This window comes from Caretta caretta, chromosome 5 (genome assembly GCF_965140235.1).
Source record: "Caretta caretta isolate rCarCar2 chromosome 5, rCarCar1.hap1, whole genome shotgun sequence".
Classification (NCBI taxonomy): Eukaryota; Metazoa; Chordata; order Testudines; family Cheloniidae; genus Caretta; species Caretta caretta.
In genome coordinates this window covers 93335673-93353193 of record NC_134210.1, presented here as the reverse complement: position 1 = coordinate 93353193, position 17521 = coordinate 93335673, and the positions used below count along the sequence as shown (strand labels likewise).

At 40.4% G+C, this 17521-nt stretch overlaps 1 protein-coding gene across 1 annotated transcript in view; it reads right to left on the bottom strand.

Annotated features, from left to right (window-relative positions):
• Window positions 1-17521, bottom strand: part of LOC125636586 (uncharacterized) — a 114362-nt gene that overhangs the window by 83258 nt on the left and 13583 nt on the right. The window contains exons 4-7 of the mRNA XM_048849946.2: window positions 12307-12386; window positions 5284-5409; window positions 2455-2516; window positions 995-1145 (exon numbers count right to left, since the gene is read on the bottom strand). Coding sequence (XP_048705903.2) covers window positions 995-1145; window positions 2455-2516; window positions 5284-5409; window positions 12307-12386 — 419 coding nt within the window. The remainder of the gene's footprint in view (window positions 1-994; window positions 1146-2454; window positions 2517-5283; window positions 5410-12306; window positions 12387-17521) is intronic.

Sequence of the window (17521 nt, the reverse complement as noted above, 5' to 3'; positions counted from 1 at the left end):
TGAAAGGTCAAACGTCTTTTTGCTCAAACTTGCCAAAATATTCACCTCTGTACAAAGATCAAAACATGGAAAATGTATGTCCCTAAGGTGAATATTTTAATTAGTTATGGCCTTTGAAAATGCTGAGCTAGCAAGGAAACAGTTTGCAACCTAAACTTTGACACTTACTTCCTTTCGTTTTTAAAAAAAGTATATGCACCACAGTTCTTAGGAACACTTATACCTGTTTCTCTTTAGCAATGGGTTTGGGCCACAAAGTTTAGATCCGGCTCAGAACTTGTTTGGGTTCTTCCAATTCAGGGTTTTGGGTCAGTATCCATCTCTAATTTCAGTATACATATTCAGTGAATTAGTCTGTTCTCTTTCAGGAAGAGATGACACTTTTTGATGACACTTCAAAGCAAGGATTCAGTGTAATTCAAAGTACAGTAGGTTTGAGAGACAGCAGCCCCATTAGAAAGCAATTTGACTCTATTCTAAATTATCAAGTTTTTTAAACAATTTGTTTAATTTAGCATTTGATTTAATCATTGTTAAATCAACTATTTTCTTTTCAATCATAGATCTTAATTTATAATTCCAAAGCTTCATAATTTCCAGTGCCTTCACAGTTTTCTTTATACTTGTAAATGTATACCATTGATACCAAATGATGATGTATACCAAATGATGACCATCAGCTAACATTTTCAAATGCTGAAGGCAATTCTTTCAATTCAACTTTGTAGGAAACAGACATCTTCCAAACTGATTGGTAATTATCATTTTTATTTTATTTTAAACATTTTTATAAACAATTTTAGTGATTTACTCCTCTGTGTAGTTCAACACAGAAATCTCTGTTCCTGCTGCTATTGCCTATATCCTGGACCCTAGGATATTTTTGATATAACACTAGAGATTTCCTTTATACTGGCATTCTTAGTTACCTTGGAGGACCTTCCTTTCTTTCTGCTTACTGACCATTACTAGCTAGGTATTTTAAAGTACTTACAAAAGGACTCATCCCTCACAAGCTGGTGGAAATGGTGGCAGACTTGGGCAACCTGAGAAAGCTCTTTATGGGAAAACAATGAGAAGATGCATAGCCACAGTTCATCAGGAAGAAGCAGCCACAGTGAGAGGTCACTCTCACGTTTACTATCCTAAAAACAAATCAAAGTAACATGCTATTACAAGGAACAGCGAACAAATACAATGCATTTTCTTGCTGACAGCTAACTCCCGTCCATGCCAAACAGTAAAATAAACAAATCAGATTCAGGTACCAAAGAGAAGAACATTTTCTTCTGTTTCACTGGCAAGCAAAGTGAGAGGAGACTTTAATGCAAGGTGACAGTCTATTTCTCCTCTTCCATTTCCAATCTGAGGCATCAGAACCATGTATTTTTTAATTTTACCCACCTGGATTTTGGGTTAGCTGGCCACAAAATCTGGGGCTTAGCCTGCTGGTCAGAAGGAATGGGGATCTAGCATTCTGATCAGCCACACCCTTATTAGCCGGCTCAGTTTATCAATACAACCCTCTGAATAATAATAATGATAACAATAATTCCAGATCTGGAATCTGTTGGTTCTGCTTAGCTCTACCAAGTTGGAAACACAGCCTGGAACACACTTACGCCACTTTGAGGACACATGAAGAAAATGACCAACCACCTCTCATTTTTTTAAGTGCTTCCTATGGTTTGCAGACATAGGGCCAGATTGGCCTCTACACAGGAAAAGTACAGGAGACAGGAAAACTCAATGTATAAAAATCTTATAACATTTACACAGCATTGACCTGTGTGGGCAGAGATTTGACTCCATACGCCCACAAATCCCCTGAACAACAGTGCTTTCTGGTACCACACCCTCCATGATGACAGAGCTTCTGAAGAACAATTTTTTCCCTTAGGAATGTACTAAACTTCACCATGTTACTTTTATTTTATAAAACTTCACCAGAGTTGTCATTCAAGGTAGCCGTAGATGGGCTTCAATCCCCATCTCTTCTACAAAATTCTCCATCTGAATGCCAATAAGACTTTTTGTCTGCAGAATAGAGTGTCTTTTTATTACCTAACAACTCAATTTTAAGACAAGTCTCATAAAAGCTCTCCAGTTCTCTCTTTTTCAAAATATAGTTATAAAATTACCATTTTGCTGTTCTTACAGCAGATACATCATTAATAGAAATTTGTTCACATTAGAAAACAGATTCAAATGACCAGATTAAATAAAGTACTACAAACTTTTCTAAAAAAGGTAAATAAATACATAAAGAAGTTACTGCTTTGATGAATTTGGCTCTGGGTTATTAAGGCCTGATCCAGAAGGTGGAATATTTTGGGCAGACAAGATCCTTTATTTGTAAAGACCGGATTTGTGGTTAGTATAAAAAATAGATTTCAAAATTCTGAAACACCAGCATGTTTCATATACAGCTAAGGAGCTGATGCAGACACTTACCCAATTTACTGTTTCCTCAAAACCTTGAAATGTACTTTTGCAAGGTTGCTTGGAGTCAGTGCCTGGGTGAAAGAGAAATTATTCTGGAATCCCAGAGCTACATGAAAGTCTGTTTGTTTGGTAATAGAGAGCAACATATGAGGAAAAGATGAAGCAATATTTCCATTTGGCCATACTATAAATAATCAGAATGACAGAAATTAGAGATGAAAAAGACCTGGTAAGGTATTTAGTTTACCTCCTGTTAGGGCAGGATTCTTCCCACCTGCCTTTAATGTAAAACAAACAAACAAACGCAGCAGCCACATATAGAAAAATATATTTGGTGGTTCTACGTATCAGTATCTTGCCAGTAGCACCAGATTTTCAAAAGCTGGCCTCCCTTTTTATGACTGCAAATTATGGGGGCAAGTAGTTGCACGCATAATTTTGTGCCATAATTATGTGTGTGTGTAATTATTTGGGCACAAACATTGTCATATGTACGTCTGAGGAGCAATTCGATCATTAGACATCCATGTAACCTTAACGTAACTATGCTGACAATTTTACAGGTGAAAAAAAAGAGGCTGATGAAGGCAGGAAGCAAATGCTGGTACTTAATCTCTAAAACTAACCTAAACACAGAACTAGATAACGATATTCCCATATAGTAGGAGGATAGATTTCGTGGCTTTAACAGCTCTTTTCCATCTCTAATATATCAGGCATTCCAACGGAATAATGTGTTTTTGGCAAATATTCAAATCAAACTTTTTTCTGTCTTGGTGAGTGGTACAATTATTAATTGAATTATATTAATTTTTTCTGTCACTACAGCTGCTAACAGACCAGTTGCCTTATACTCACTATACATTAAAAAAATAATCAAACATTTGTCAGTACAAAGGCCACTCACTAGAAAGCCTTTTAATCTATGCAATGTCATACACTATTCTAAATACATTATTAGCATCTTTTAGAAAAGCAAAAATGGTTGAATGCCAAAACTGTAATGCCACTGCTGACACACTGATTGTCTTTGTACGTGGAACACCATATCATCAGATAGAGATTCAAATGAACCATAGCTGCAAGTATTCATTTCAAGAGACTATTAAGAGTGCAAATGTCTGCTATATTTCTATTTTAGACACAAGTTATGTAAATAGTTATGCAATCAACCAACACATAAATAGCTGCCTATCCTGATTACTAGGGAGCACCTTAATACTAGGCACTGATGCTCAACAGTGAGTTACAAGACAAAGCTTTATGGATCACATCTACACTAAATGAGCATTCACATAGCATTGAATAAATTCCCAAACTCTTGTTCCATCATTCAATGTACCACTTCGGATAGATTTTTTGAAGGCAGACTCTTCTTTGGCTGGTCAGGAACTGGAAGAAGCAACCCCCAGCGCATTATGAGTAGACAAAACAGATTTGATTTATTCAGATGTCCTCAACTGGCTAAAAATCAAATAAAAATACTTCACAAAAAGCACTCCTTATACTGTAATCATCTGCACAGATTAGTGCTGTGTTTGTTAAATAATGTTCACACTAGAAAGAACATTCACCAAAACATGCAATTTTCTCTGCTACTTTGGATGAGCACAGGAAACTCCCTTACTCTCAGTTTTGCAGTTATAAATCTGTGGAGCCATAAATATCCCCAGGATATTTCTGTTCTGCTTGCATGTAACATACCCTTGTTCAGTTTTATGGATCTCTTGACTGGCCTATTTACATTTCACTTGCCTTTAATTGAGGTCCAAGAAGTTAGGCTCAGAAAAGCCTTTTAATACTCCAAAGAAATGCTCTTTATGCAGCCAGTAAATTCATTCTCTTGTTTATTTTTAACATTTTAAAGGGTGTTTATTAAAGCCATTGTCATGGAATGGGTCTCTGAAGAGTGACCACTTATTTTTAAAGGAAGGTGATCTGTTTATCCTCTGGAAGACATTGATTTCTACCTTGAATTTCCGAAATCATTTTGTTAATTTAGGATGTAATGTAACCATGTTATATCAGGCTGTGATGTTGTTAGAATTTCCATGGCAGAGTCAGGCCTGACGATATTTACTGGAGGTCTCCAAGGAAAGCCAAAGGTGCTGCAGGAAGTGGTACTGGCAATTTACAAGAAGCCATTTCCCTTCTAAATCAGGACTGTCCCAATGTCCAAACACACTGTAAAGAAGCATTGTGATGATAGCACTGATGTCTTGCAGATGAGATACAAACCCACGGTCCTGACTATTTCTGGTTATTAAAGATCTCAGCATTTTCACAAGAGAGGGACTGCAATGAGAGTCAAGGGCTCTCAGTACCTCTCCAAAAGGTGTTTGTTACCTTCCAGAATCAGTCCTCACACTAGATCTGATCAGAGAACATACACATATTACATAAGACAAAAGAAACTGGGGAAGTAATGATCTTACAAATTACAGTTGGGGAGTTAATTTTTTTAAAATATTTGTTTTTATCTTGCTGTTCTTCCCTACTGTTTAAATTATCCCTAATTTAAATTATTTTCAAATTCTCTAATCTGCATTGTTACAGTTTATTGACACTTCGAGCTACAGTTTCTTTTTAATTTTCAGGTCAGCATCTGTTGATTATCACTCAGCTTTAGTTCCTTGGATAGAGTAAGCACCTGGAGAATGCAAAAGGAAGGTAGGTAAATGGGAACGAAGGTCAAAAGTGATTAAAAGGAACATAGTGAATACACATGAACACAAAAATTACATGAAACAATTTACACATCATTCCTGTGCATATCCTAATAAAAGCTTTATGGCCTGTTAACATGCTTAACAAATATGTGCATACATTTTTACTTACAAGCATTAGCAGTCTTCACAAAAGCTACTGATGTGGTTTGATAATTAGGTGGTTTCTGCTGAGCTTTTGTAGATGTGGTAGGTTTTGGGAGAGGATATGCCTTCATCTGTCTGGAACTGACACAACCTACAGAAAGGAGGAAAGTTTTGATAATACTATAGAAGTAAGAGGTAGAAATTAATTATTAGATTATGAAATCCCCAATCCTAGTGCTCTACATGCCACAGGGATGCTACAGCTACAGGGCAAAATTCTCTGGTGTAACTCCCTGTGACAGATATGGCAATTTCCTGCAATATCCTTGAAAACCTTATTTAATTAAGTTTAAGTATCTTTGGCATCCATTGTATTAAATGCAAAGGTTATATATTATTGTGGACCTAGATGATCAAAGGACTATACTGAACAATGTGGCAGACAAGATGTGGGACAATACAGATGAAGTCGATTTCCTGGAAAATATTTAAGAGGTGATGCATGCAAATTCTCCACCCCAGGTTATGCAAACACCCAGCCTTTCTAAGCTATGCTCTGAGGAGTGGGCTTTTGTCTGCTGATTACCTGTCACATGAGGTCAAGATCAAGGCCCCAAGCTGTATAAAGGAGACTGATCTATTCCTGCAGGTGCTTGTTCTGAGCTAAGGCTGTTATGAATTGGTAACCACAAAAAAAACCCTATATGGAGTTTGAATGACTGACTCCTACCAGAGCCTTTGTGATCTCTGGTAAACTGTAGATTCTTTATTGTTTCAATATGTTTTCTCTGTAATGCTTTCACCTGAAGAATAAATGTGCTTGCTTAAAACAAGCTGTGTGGTAACTCATAACTATTGGCAATTACATTGCTCATAGCCTTTTGAAGAGAAAGCAAAGTGCAGAACTTGCCTGTTTAGGCAGTCAGACTCACTAAGAATATCAAAGTGTAGGCAGAGATCTGTGCCTGGAAAACCCTGGTTAGAAGGGAGAGAGATGTGGGTCTCTGCCCAAGAGAAGTGACATCTGAGGAGCTGGAAATCTAGAGTGGGATGAGTCCTTGCCTCAAATACATTAGACCTTGATTAAGCAAAGTACTTGAACACATGCCTAATTTTAAGGAAACAAGTAGTCCTACTGAATTGACCCATGCTGCCTCAGGACCTTACATGACAATGCAAAGCACACCTCTTTGCACAGGCCATCCCCCTATAAAATAGCCTCAACATGGCCTATCTGGCTTTCTTGGCTTCACTGGCTTTCTTTGCCCAAAGATGTCTTCCCTAAAGCATTCAAAAAGATGCAAACTAATGGAAGGAAAAAGGACAAATAATCAGCTACTCTTTATCTCTCCATCTAGATTCTCAGTTGCACCCATCTTCATAGCATCTGAGTGCATGGCTAGGGAGTAACTATCTCTAGTCTTTGCCCAGATACTTCTGCAGATTAAAAATATCTAGTTGATAGGCAAAGTAGAAATATATAGCTAGATAGCTACTCAAAATAGAATGTGGGAGAATGGCAAACAAGAATGAGGGAACATAGACCTTTTGATCCCAAACCCGACAGCTTATTCCTCTATCACCTTAACTAAATCAGATAGGTATTAGTATCTTGTACGTTAGGTTATGATTTGCTAGGAAAGGAAGAAGCCAAATTTAAATATCAGTCACGAGAAATATAGATGAAGAGAAGCACCATATGAAACCAGATACTACAGCCAAAAAACAACAGAGGGACTAGGAGAAATACTACTGTACTTCTTTATGAAACTGCTATTACTGAATCACTGTATGATGAGCTAAGAAAGGCACGCTGGCAACTGATTGCACTTCTTGAGCATTCATCCCCTCTTGACCCTGAAACATTTCCAGTTAATATGGGATGGATTTCTAGCACCATACCAGCTTATGTAACAGATCTAAATTGAAAGTCTAATTTGTGCGCTTATCATGAGGCTATGTACTCTTATGTACCAAAGCAAATTTTATGCAGATATCTACTGATAGGATCATGTCTCATAAATCAGTTTTCCTGCAGACCAAAAGTCAAGCAAGCAGAACAACAAGAAAGAAGTTTAACAACATATAAATCTGTGTATTATTTTCTCAGTGAGTCTTTCACTGAGCTATTGAGATAACAAGAAATGATGCAAGACTATCATTCTGCAGAAGGCTTGTGATCACCTACAACAGAAAATCAAATAATGTAAAAAGAGATTGTTTAATGACAAAAACTCTTATTTTCAGAGTGCACTGCCTCTACAGAGGTGGGGCCTCCTCGACTAAGAGAGAAGGGTTAACCCCTGCTGTACCAGTGCATGGCTGATACACCCCATCACAGTCCTGTATCAGCCATTCCATTATCTTGCTTGGATTGATGTCAGACTGACAGGCCTATAACTGCCCATGTCAGCCCATTTGCCCTTTTTAAATATTGGCACTTTAGCTTTCTTCCAGTCTTCTGGAACTTCCCCATGTTGTAAGACTTAATGAAAATCAGCAGTAATGGTCCAGTGAGCTCCCCAGCCAGCTCTTTTAAAACTCTTGGGTGAAAGTTATCCAGACCTCCTGATTTTAAAATGTCTAACTTTAGTAGCTGATGTTTAACATTCTCCTGAGATACAAGTGGTATTAAAAAAGTGTTATCACATGATATTACTGCATCATTTTTTCCTCCCAAATACAGAACAGAAATATTTATGGAACACTTCTTCCCAGTTACATCCCTGTAAACTTTCCCTCTCCTACCCTCTGTCTCCTTTGTTGGGTGGGCCCTTAAAGGGGCAATAACCCCTTTTTCTTCTGGACCCACTCACTGTGGTGAAAGCATTTTATGAAAATTTGAGAGTGTAGATTAGATTAGTCCCTGCATTGATCAGACTGATTCACTTAAAACAGGGGTCGGCAACCTTTCAGAAGTGGTGTGCCGAGTCTTCATTTATTCACTTTAATTTAAGGTTTTGCGTGCCAATAATACATTTTAACGTTTTTTAGAAGGTCTCTCTCTATAAGTCTATATATTATATAGCTAAACTATTGTCGTATGTAAAGTAAACAAGGTTTTCAAAATGTTTAAGAAGCTTCATTTAAAATTAAATTAAAATGCTGATCTTACACCGCCGGCCCGATTAGCCCGCTGCCAGCCTGGGGTTCCATTCACCTAGGCTGGCAGCAGGCTGAGCAGGGCCTGTGCCGGGACCCTGGCTGGCAAGGGGCGAGCTGGCAGCCAGAACCCCAGACTGGCAGTGGGCTGAGCGTCTCAGCCCGCTGCCACTTAGCCTGCTGCCGGTCTGGGGTTCAGTCCGCCGGCTCCTGCCAGCCAGGGTTCCAGCTGCCAGCCCCACTCAGCCCGCCGCTAGTCTGGGATCCCGGCCCTGCCCACATAGAGTGGGTACCTTCTCCCTGGTTCTAGCCCATTGTCTTCCTCTCTCTCTGCACTGACAGAGGGTGGGAGTGCACTGAGCACAGGGCTGGGGGTGAAGGAGCGGGCTTGAGGTTGGGGTGTAGGGTCTGGCCAGGAGCTAGAATGAGGGAGGGGGCTCAGAGTTGGGGTTTGGGTGTGGGGTGTGGAGTGCTTACCTGGGCAGCTCCCATTTGGTGCAAGGGGTGCAGGTGGGAATGTGGGGGGTGAGAGGGGATGCAGGAGCTCCTGTTTGGTGCTCAGGGTGGGGGTGGGAATGTGGGGGATGCAAGAGTCAGGACATGGGGTATGAGGGGGCTGGGTACGTGTGGGAGGTGCAGAAGTCAGGGCAGGGGGCATGTGAGGGGGGTGTAGGAGTCAGGGTATGGGGGGCTGGGTATGTGTGGGGGGTACTGGAGTCAGGGTTGGGGTCGTGGGGGGTGCAGGGGTCAGGGCAGGAGGCTGGGGGAGTGTGAGGGGGGTGCAGGGCTCAGGGCAGGGGGCTGGGGTGTGTGTGAGGGATGCAGGGCTCAGGGCAGGGGGCTGAGGTGTGTGGGGGGGGTAAGGGTAAGGGCAGAGGGCTGGGCGTGTGAGCTAGGGTCTTGGGGGTGTTCCCAGCCCCCGCCCAGAGTGGCTCAAGACAGGGGGCTGGAGGGGATATGCCCCCCTTCCCCAGGCCCCATCCCCACCTCTTCTCCACCTCCTCCCCGGAGCAGCGAGTGCGCTGCGGCTCCACTTCTCCCTCTCCCTCGCAAGGGCCATCAGCTGATTGGCGGCGGGGAGGGAGAGGAGGAGAGGCAGAAACCCAGCATGCTGGGAGAAGAGGCGGGGGAGGGGGAGAGCTTGCTTGCTCTGCAGCAGTAGCCGGCAGAACCGAGCTTCTTCATCCTGCCCCCTCAGGATTTTTAATGACAGGATTTTTAATGACACACTGCTGCTGCCTGTGTTCAGCAGCGGGCTGAGCGGGGCTGGTGGCTGGGACTCGGCAGGCAGCAGTGTGCCATTAAAAATCAGCTTGCATGCCATCTTTGGCATGTGTGCCATAGGTTGCCGACCCCTGCTCTAAGGTGCCACAAGGACTCCTCATTATTTGTACTGGAAATGTTTCAGAGTCATGAAGGGATGAATGCTCAAGAAGTGCAATCAGTTGCCAGCTTGCCTTTCTTAGCTCATCATACAATGATTCAATAATAGCAGTTTCATAAAGAAGATGGAGTAAAAAGGTTATTTTACCTCTGTACTTGGCACTGGTGCAACCACTGATGGAATACTATGTCTAGTTCTGGTGTCCACAGTTCAAGAAGGCTCTTGATATATAGGAAAGGATTCAGAGAAGAGCCACAAGAAGGATTAAATGATTAGAACACATGCCTTATAGTGACAGACTCAAGGAGCTCAATCTATTTATCTTAACAAAGAGATGGTTAAGGGGGTAACTTGATTACAGTTTATAAATACCTACATAGGGAACAAACATTTAATAACGGGCTCTTCAATCTAGCAAAGAAAGCTGTAACACAATCAACTGGCTGCCCACCGGAGCTAGACAAATTTCGACTGGAAACAAGGCATAAATTTATAAAACAGAGTAATTAACTATTGGAACAATTTACCAAAGGTGTGGAGGATTCTCCATCACTGACCATTTTTAGATACAGATCTGATATTTTTCTAAAAGATCTGCTCTAGGAATTATTTTGGAGAACTTCTATGGCTTATGTTATATGGCAGGTCAGACTAGATGATCACAATGGTCCCTCTTATGACCTTGGAATCTATGAACCTAAGAAAGAGCAAGAAGCAGCTGGATGAGGTCAGCGGAAGAGGAACACTGCCCTTCTTGCTCACCAGAACTTATATATTTATATATATATATTTATATATATTTATAACTCACCAATCAGGCCCAGAGATTGGGCTGGCACCACGCACCCATACACCCACCTGTGAAATTTGCAAAAGGACCAGTTTTCCTCATGACCCACTCTGGGCTTTATGCTAGTCGCCCTTTTTTCCTTAGGGATTGCAAGGGAGTCGGCTTCCTCACAGTAAGTCTGGGACTCGGGGGTTAGGTTCTAACATTGTAACTTAGTACATAAAACCCATGGCAAATGTCCAATGCAGGTACTCCTTAGGAAGGTATAAAGGGTTATCAGAGAAAATGGACTGGAAAAGGATTTGAAAGAAAGCATCCCTTAAGGAGCTGAGGAACAGGAGGTTGGGACTTCTACATTTGGTACGGCAGGGAGCCAACTCCCTCCTTTTAGAGCCCCCTTTTAGCTCAGACAATGGGTGAGCAGTGGGGTATCAGCACTGGGATGGCTGGGACCAGGTTGCAGATCATGTAGAAATGATTAAGGAATGATGATGTCCTGCACTGTAAAATTCATTGCCAGGTATTGCCAGATATTTTAAGAGAATAAACTTGCAGCCTAATTAAACTATATCCATTGCCTCCTGTCCTTCTTGCAGCAGTAGACAAGGCTCTACTTCGTATTCTTTGTTCATTTGTGCTCATCTCAGTGATGTACAGGATCCTTACGTTGAGTGATCTCGCCAATAAATGGGATAACAACAATTTGTTTTTAATGTGAAATCTACAAACTGAAAAGCACAAATAAATCAGCTCAATGTGGATAGGGCCTTCAGCAAGAGCAAATGCTTATACCAATGAAGGTGTCTCCAAGAAGATGGACAATGTGGGGGAGGGCAGAGAATCACTGGATAGATGACATGCAAGGTATTACAGTAAGATATCCACATTTTTATTTGCCTTCTAAATTATTCTTCTCAGGTGAAACTCACAATACCTAATACGGGGCCATGAAAAGCCCTGTGTGTGTGATTCCAAAAGAAAGAATAAGCAAGGAGGCTCTAGATATGGTCATGGATATTTCAAAACTACCAAAAATATCACAAAGTCTGCTGCTGCCTCTGCACACGCTGGAGTCAAGATTCATGGGGCTCTCCCTATAGAAGTGCAGAGGGTAAAGTTTAGTAGGTGGTTGGGTAAGTGGTAGTGGTCAATGGACCCATTAACTGTGCAGATCCAACGTGCACAGATCCTGCACAGTAAGGTTGTAGCAAGCTATGTCTGCTATTAGACCACAAAATACACTAATGGACACAGGCTGGCTGAGCAAATGCTCCAAGTCTAGCCTCGTGGCTAGGAGAAGGGAAGATTCCATCTTTCTCAGTCTCCATATTCGTCCTCCCTGTGCAAAGCCTGTTTACTTGGGCTTTGGTGAGAGGTGTGGTGGCTACCCAAATTTCAGCCCTAGTGACTATTATCCATTTAACACATCACTTTTCTCACAAGGAAGAGAAGAGGAAAGATAAAAGATATGGCAGAGGGGCTCTTTAAATCCCCATAGCAGCAGATCATTTCTCCCTTTTTTCATCTGTGCTTTTAATTAAAATATTAAAAATTAGAAATAGATTTGATCCCTTAGAATACAGTTACATGTGCTATTTCAGAAGAAAGTTCAGATTCTGGAGTCTAGCCAAACTCCCCCTCCCTCTCCACTATCAAAAGTTACATGCTATACATGCATCAAACCAGATACATATTTTCATGATATTTAAAATATTAATTTTCTTTGGCATATCATAGATCTGGTCATGTTTACTGGTTATTGATTCACATACCTGAAGGCTGAATATTTTGAGATATATAGACCATCTTCTTGCCCACATCAGCTGAGACTGGTCTCTGTACACACTGTGATCTAGATCAGGCAAACAAAAAATTGTTGGAATAGTATATTTATTTATTTCCACTTGCCCATCATCAGAGGCTAATAATATATTTAATACTATGGATTGACAAACATAGTGCATAGCTTTGGCACTATAGCACCCGGTAAATGGAAGACAAACATGTAACTGAAATCATACCATTGCTATTTTATTAAACTTACCAGACATTTATTTAAATATATAATGTAAAACATATGTGGAGAGAATAAACATTTGATAAGATGCAGAGCTGAATCAAAGAACATGGAACCATGGTGACAGCCATATGATAAATGCTATGAACCAATTAAATAGTTTGCAGAACCTATTACATATATCCAAGGAAGGTTCTAAAAAAATTCTCTCAGTTAACTTGTCTGGGTTTAGAAATTTTTTAGTGGCTCTTAAAAAGAACTGTATGCTGATTCCTCCCACTAAAGTATTATTAGGAGAATATCTGAATCTTGTCATGTGTGAATTCATCCCTTTCATTATCAGACACTTCCATCACAAATTATTAATCAGATCACTTCTAATAACAACAGCTTTCCTTTGGCTAATCTGGCAAATGAAGGCAGTGAGCTTGAGTCAGATGTTCACACCTCTCATGTGTGTTCACATGAACTCTGATAACATTAACTTTATTTCAAGAGGAGACTTTGTTTAATTTTTCCTCATTAAGTTACTGTAGAGCAAATTACTCATATATATGGAATTATACTACACGTGCTTATTGACTCATTATTCCTTCAGTGTTAGTATAAATTGTTGCTGCTTGCCCTTGTTAAATAACTGGGAAAAATACAAGAGCCACAGTGTATAAATAGAGTTGTTTTAAAACATTAATGTTCATTTAGAAGTCAATTAGGAAACACACACATACATATTAAAATGCAGATTTTAATAAAGCATTTGATGTACTCTCTCATGACAGATTATACATAAAGTCCATTCAAATTTGTTTGGGTTTAGAGGAAAGTCACATGGAATGAAAACTGACTGAAGGAACAAAAACAAAGGGTAAAGATAAACAGCAAATTACTGAATGGAGGGAGGCATCAAGTGGGATACAACAGGGATCCAGTATTTTGTCCTGTCATATTTAAAATACTCTCTAATGATCCAGAAAAGGGAGTAAACTGAAATTAGTAAAATTCTTTCATTCAAGGAATTTGAATTTCTACAGGAACATGTAGGCACTTTGGGTGAAAAGAATTATGAACTTTATCATTTCATGATCACAGCGCATGATTCTGTGGAACGGTAGTAGGGAAAACAACAGAATAAAGACAATGGACTTCGAGAAGACAGACTTTAGCAAAATCAGAGAATTGTAGCTAAGATTTGGGGGGGAGGGATAGCTCAGTGGTTTGAGCATTGGCCTGCTAAACCCAGGGTTGTGAGTTCAATCCTTGAGGGGGCCATTTAGGGATCTGGGGCAAAGATTGCGGATTGGTCCTGCTTTGAGCAGGGGGTTGGACAAGATGATCTCCTGAGGTCCCTTCCAACCCTGATATTCTATGATTCTATGATCCCATGGGAAGCAAGTCTGAGGGCTTGTCTACACTGGCGAAAGTTGCAGTGCTGCAACGTTCTTGCTTAGGGGCATGAAAGAACACCCCCCTGAGCGCAGCAAGTTTCAGCACTGTAAAGCACCAGTGTAGACAGTGCACCACCGTTGGGAGCCGCGTTGCAGTGATTAGACAACTAACATAGTGAACATCAGTATAAATGGGGTAGGATTTGAGGCTCAAACAGGAACGAACAAGTTAAGAATTACTCACACAAGTTAGATGTCTTACTAGGCAGGGCCTGATTAAATATATCCTAGAATACTTAAGGAACTGGCTGAAGAGATACCTGAGCCATTAGTGATTATTTTGAGAATTTGTGGAGGACAGGGGAGATCCCAGAGGACTGGAAAGGGGTAAAATATAGCACCTATCTATAAAAAGGAGAATAAAGACAACCCAGGGAATTACAGACTAGTCAACTTAACCTCGCTATCTGGAAGCATAATGCAGCAAATAGTCAATCAATTTGTAAGCACCTAGAAGATAAGAGTGATAAGTAACAGTCAACATGGATTTGTAAAGACCCAATCATTTCAAACCAACCTAATATCCTTCTTTGACAGGATAACAAGCCTTGCGGGTAATGGGGAATCAGTAGATGATATATATCTCAACTTTAGTAAGGATTTTGGTACTGTCTGACATGACCTTCTCATAAGCAAACTAGGGAAATATAGCCTAGAGACAAACCTACTTAAGATGGGTGTACAACAGATTGGAAAACCGCACTCAGGGAGTAGTTCTCAATGGTTCACAGTCAAGCTGGAAGGGCATATTGAGTGGGGTCCTGCCAGGATCTATCCTGGGTCTGGTTATATTCAATATTTTCATAAATGATTTGGATAATGGCATAGAGAGAACACTCATAAAGTTGGTGGATGACGCCAAGCTTAGTGGGGTTGCAAGCACTTTGGAGGACAGGATTCATTATGAGCTTGACAAACTGCAGAAATGGTCTGAAGTAAACAGGATGAAATTCAATAAGAACAAATGCAAAGTACTACACTTGGGAAGGAATACTAAACTGCACACATGCAAAATGGAAAATGACTGCTTAGGACAGAGTACTGCTGAAAAAGATCTGGGGGCTACTGTGGATCACAGATTAAATATGAGTCAACAATGTAAAAGTGTTGCTAAAACAGCGAACATCATTCTGGGTTGTATTAAAAGGAGTATTGTAAGCAAGACACAAGAAGTAATTCTTTCACTCTACTCAGCACTGATAAGACTTCAACTGGAGTACTGTGTCCACTTCTGGGCACCATACTTTGGGAAAGATGTGGACAAATTGGAGAACGTCCAGATGAGAGAAACAAAAATGATTAAAGGTCTAGAAAACAGGACATACCAGGAAAGACTGAAAAAAATAGCTTTGGTTAGTCTGGGAAGGAGAAGACGTGGGGGGAGGGGAGGAAACATGATTGATAACAATCACTGAATACATAAAAGGATGTTACAACAAGGAGAGTGATCAGTTTTTTTCCTTAATCATTGAGGACAGGACAAGAAGTAATGGGCTTAAATTGTAGCAAGGGAGATTTAAGATAGACATTAGGACAAACTTTCTAACAGTAAGTGCTGTTCCAAGCACTGGAACAAATTACCTAGGGAGATTGTGGAATCTCCATCACTGGTTTTTAAGAACATGTTAGACAAACACCTTTCAGGGATGGTCTAGATAACACTTAGTGCTGCCTCAGTGCAGGGGACTGAACCAGATGACCTATCAAGATCCCTTCCAGTCCTACTTTTCTATGATTCACAGCTTGGGGTGAACTCTCTTTAAATACTCTCTCATACACAATGGCTTGTTCATGAACCACCCGAGGACAGCACCAGCAATAGCAGCTGCCACCTGCTCGTTACGCTCATGAATGAGCTACTTTGAAGAAACGTTTTAGAACTCCATTGGCCAACAAAGATTCACTGACAAAAGTGGGGGGGGGGGTTTGAAGAAGAATGCATCATACTGGCCCTGTTTTAAACAGTCAGTTAGGGTCCAGTCCTTCTCCCATTGAAATCAGTGGCTCAAGAAACAATGGGGCACATACTTCACCTCTGTTCAGATGCAGTGGAGTGAGGCCACTGCAGAATATTAGTTGCAGCTCCCTGATACTCAGCCATCCACCACCACCGCAAGTTAGAGCTTCACAGTAAGCGCCTCTACCTTTCACTACTGGTGTAAGGTCTACCAGGGACCACAAGCCAATGGAGAATAGGGCACAGCAGAACTCCACTCTACCATACCCCATCTCCATCCCACCAATCTCCCTGAATCTCTCCAATACACCCTCTGTTTCCCCTTAGAGCTGTGTGGCACAGGGGCGGCAGGCACAGGAGGTGGTGGAGAGTTCCTGTGTGTAAGGGGAGTTCTCTACTGTCCATTTCCAGCAACTTTAAGATTCCTTTGTGCAAAGTGGCTTTAGTAGACCACAGAATCCATCCCAATGGCTTCACAGGAAGCAGGGTCAGGGCCTTAACAAGGACAGAAATGAGGCAAAACATGACAGAGGACGTGGGCAAGAGCACATGCACAGATTCTTACCGCCAAAGAACAAATCAATTGAAAACAAGAAAAGAGGCCCAATAGTAACTGAATCTAGATTAAAACAATTCTCTTCTTTATTGGTCCCTAGTGCTAAGAAGTTTATTAATTATGGAGAAAGCACACTTGGATTTTTACAAATAAAAAATGCCGTCCTACACAAACCAACCCAGAGCATCTGAATATTAACACAAAAACTTTTTCAGCTCTCTGCCATGAAATTATAAGAATTTAGCCCTCTTGACTGTTTGGCCTGAATTCTCCCCAATTCTAAGTACACTTTGATTTTTTCCACTGTTTAGATGTATGCTTTTTATAATATGCTCACACCAATTCTGATAAGCTGTGAGTACTTGGTGAACGCTTTCTTCAGATAATTAAACTAGATGTTTTATAAATCTTATTTTATTTCTCTAAAAAGAAAATAAATACAAAAATAAATTAATAAAAATAAACTTTCAAAATAAATGATGCTTACTATAAGCTGGACTCCAAAAATGGGCCCAATCCTTTCAGGTACCCCACATGAATACAGAGGTTCACCCATGTGAAACCATGTCCAGGGTCAGGGAATATGAGATGTTAATGAGATTTTCCCAAGCTACGATTTATCTAGTTACTACTGGTACTATCCATTGCAGGAAGCAATAAATCAGGTTAATGGTGTAATGGGTAAGAAACAGAATTTGTTAAAACTGGAAATTTCACAGAAATGGTAGGACAACTTTTTCAAACATAGGTGCCTAAATTTGGGTCCCTAAATTGGGACAATTATCATCTTTTAGACATACACAGTACAACTAAGAATTTGACTGACTAGATTGGAAATATGTAAATTTATCATCTTTTTGTTGCTGCTCTGATTTCTTTGTTATTAGCTCTATAACAGACAATGGTGCAAATCCAGTCCTGTGTTATTCTATTGAAGTCAATGCATTTACACCAGGGTGAATTTAGCGTAATAACAATAATGAAACAGTTTTGCATTTCTATAGTGCCTTTC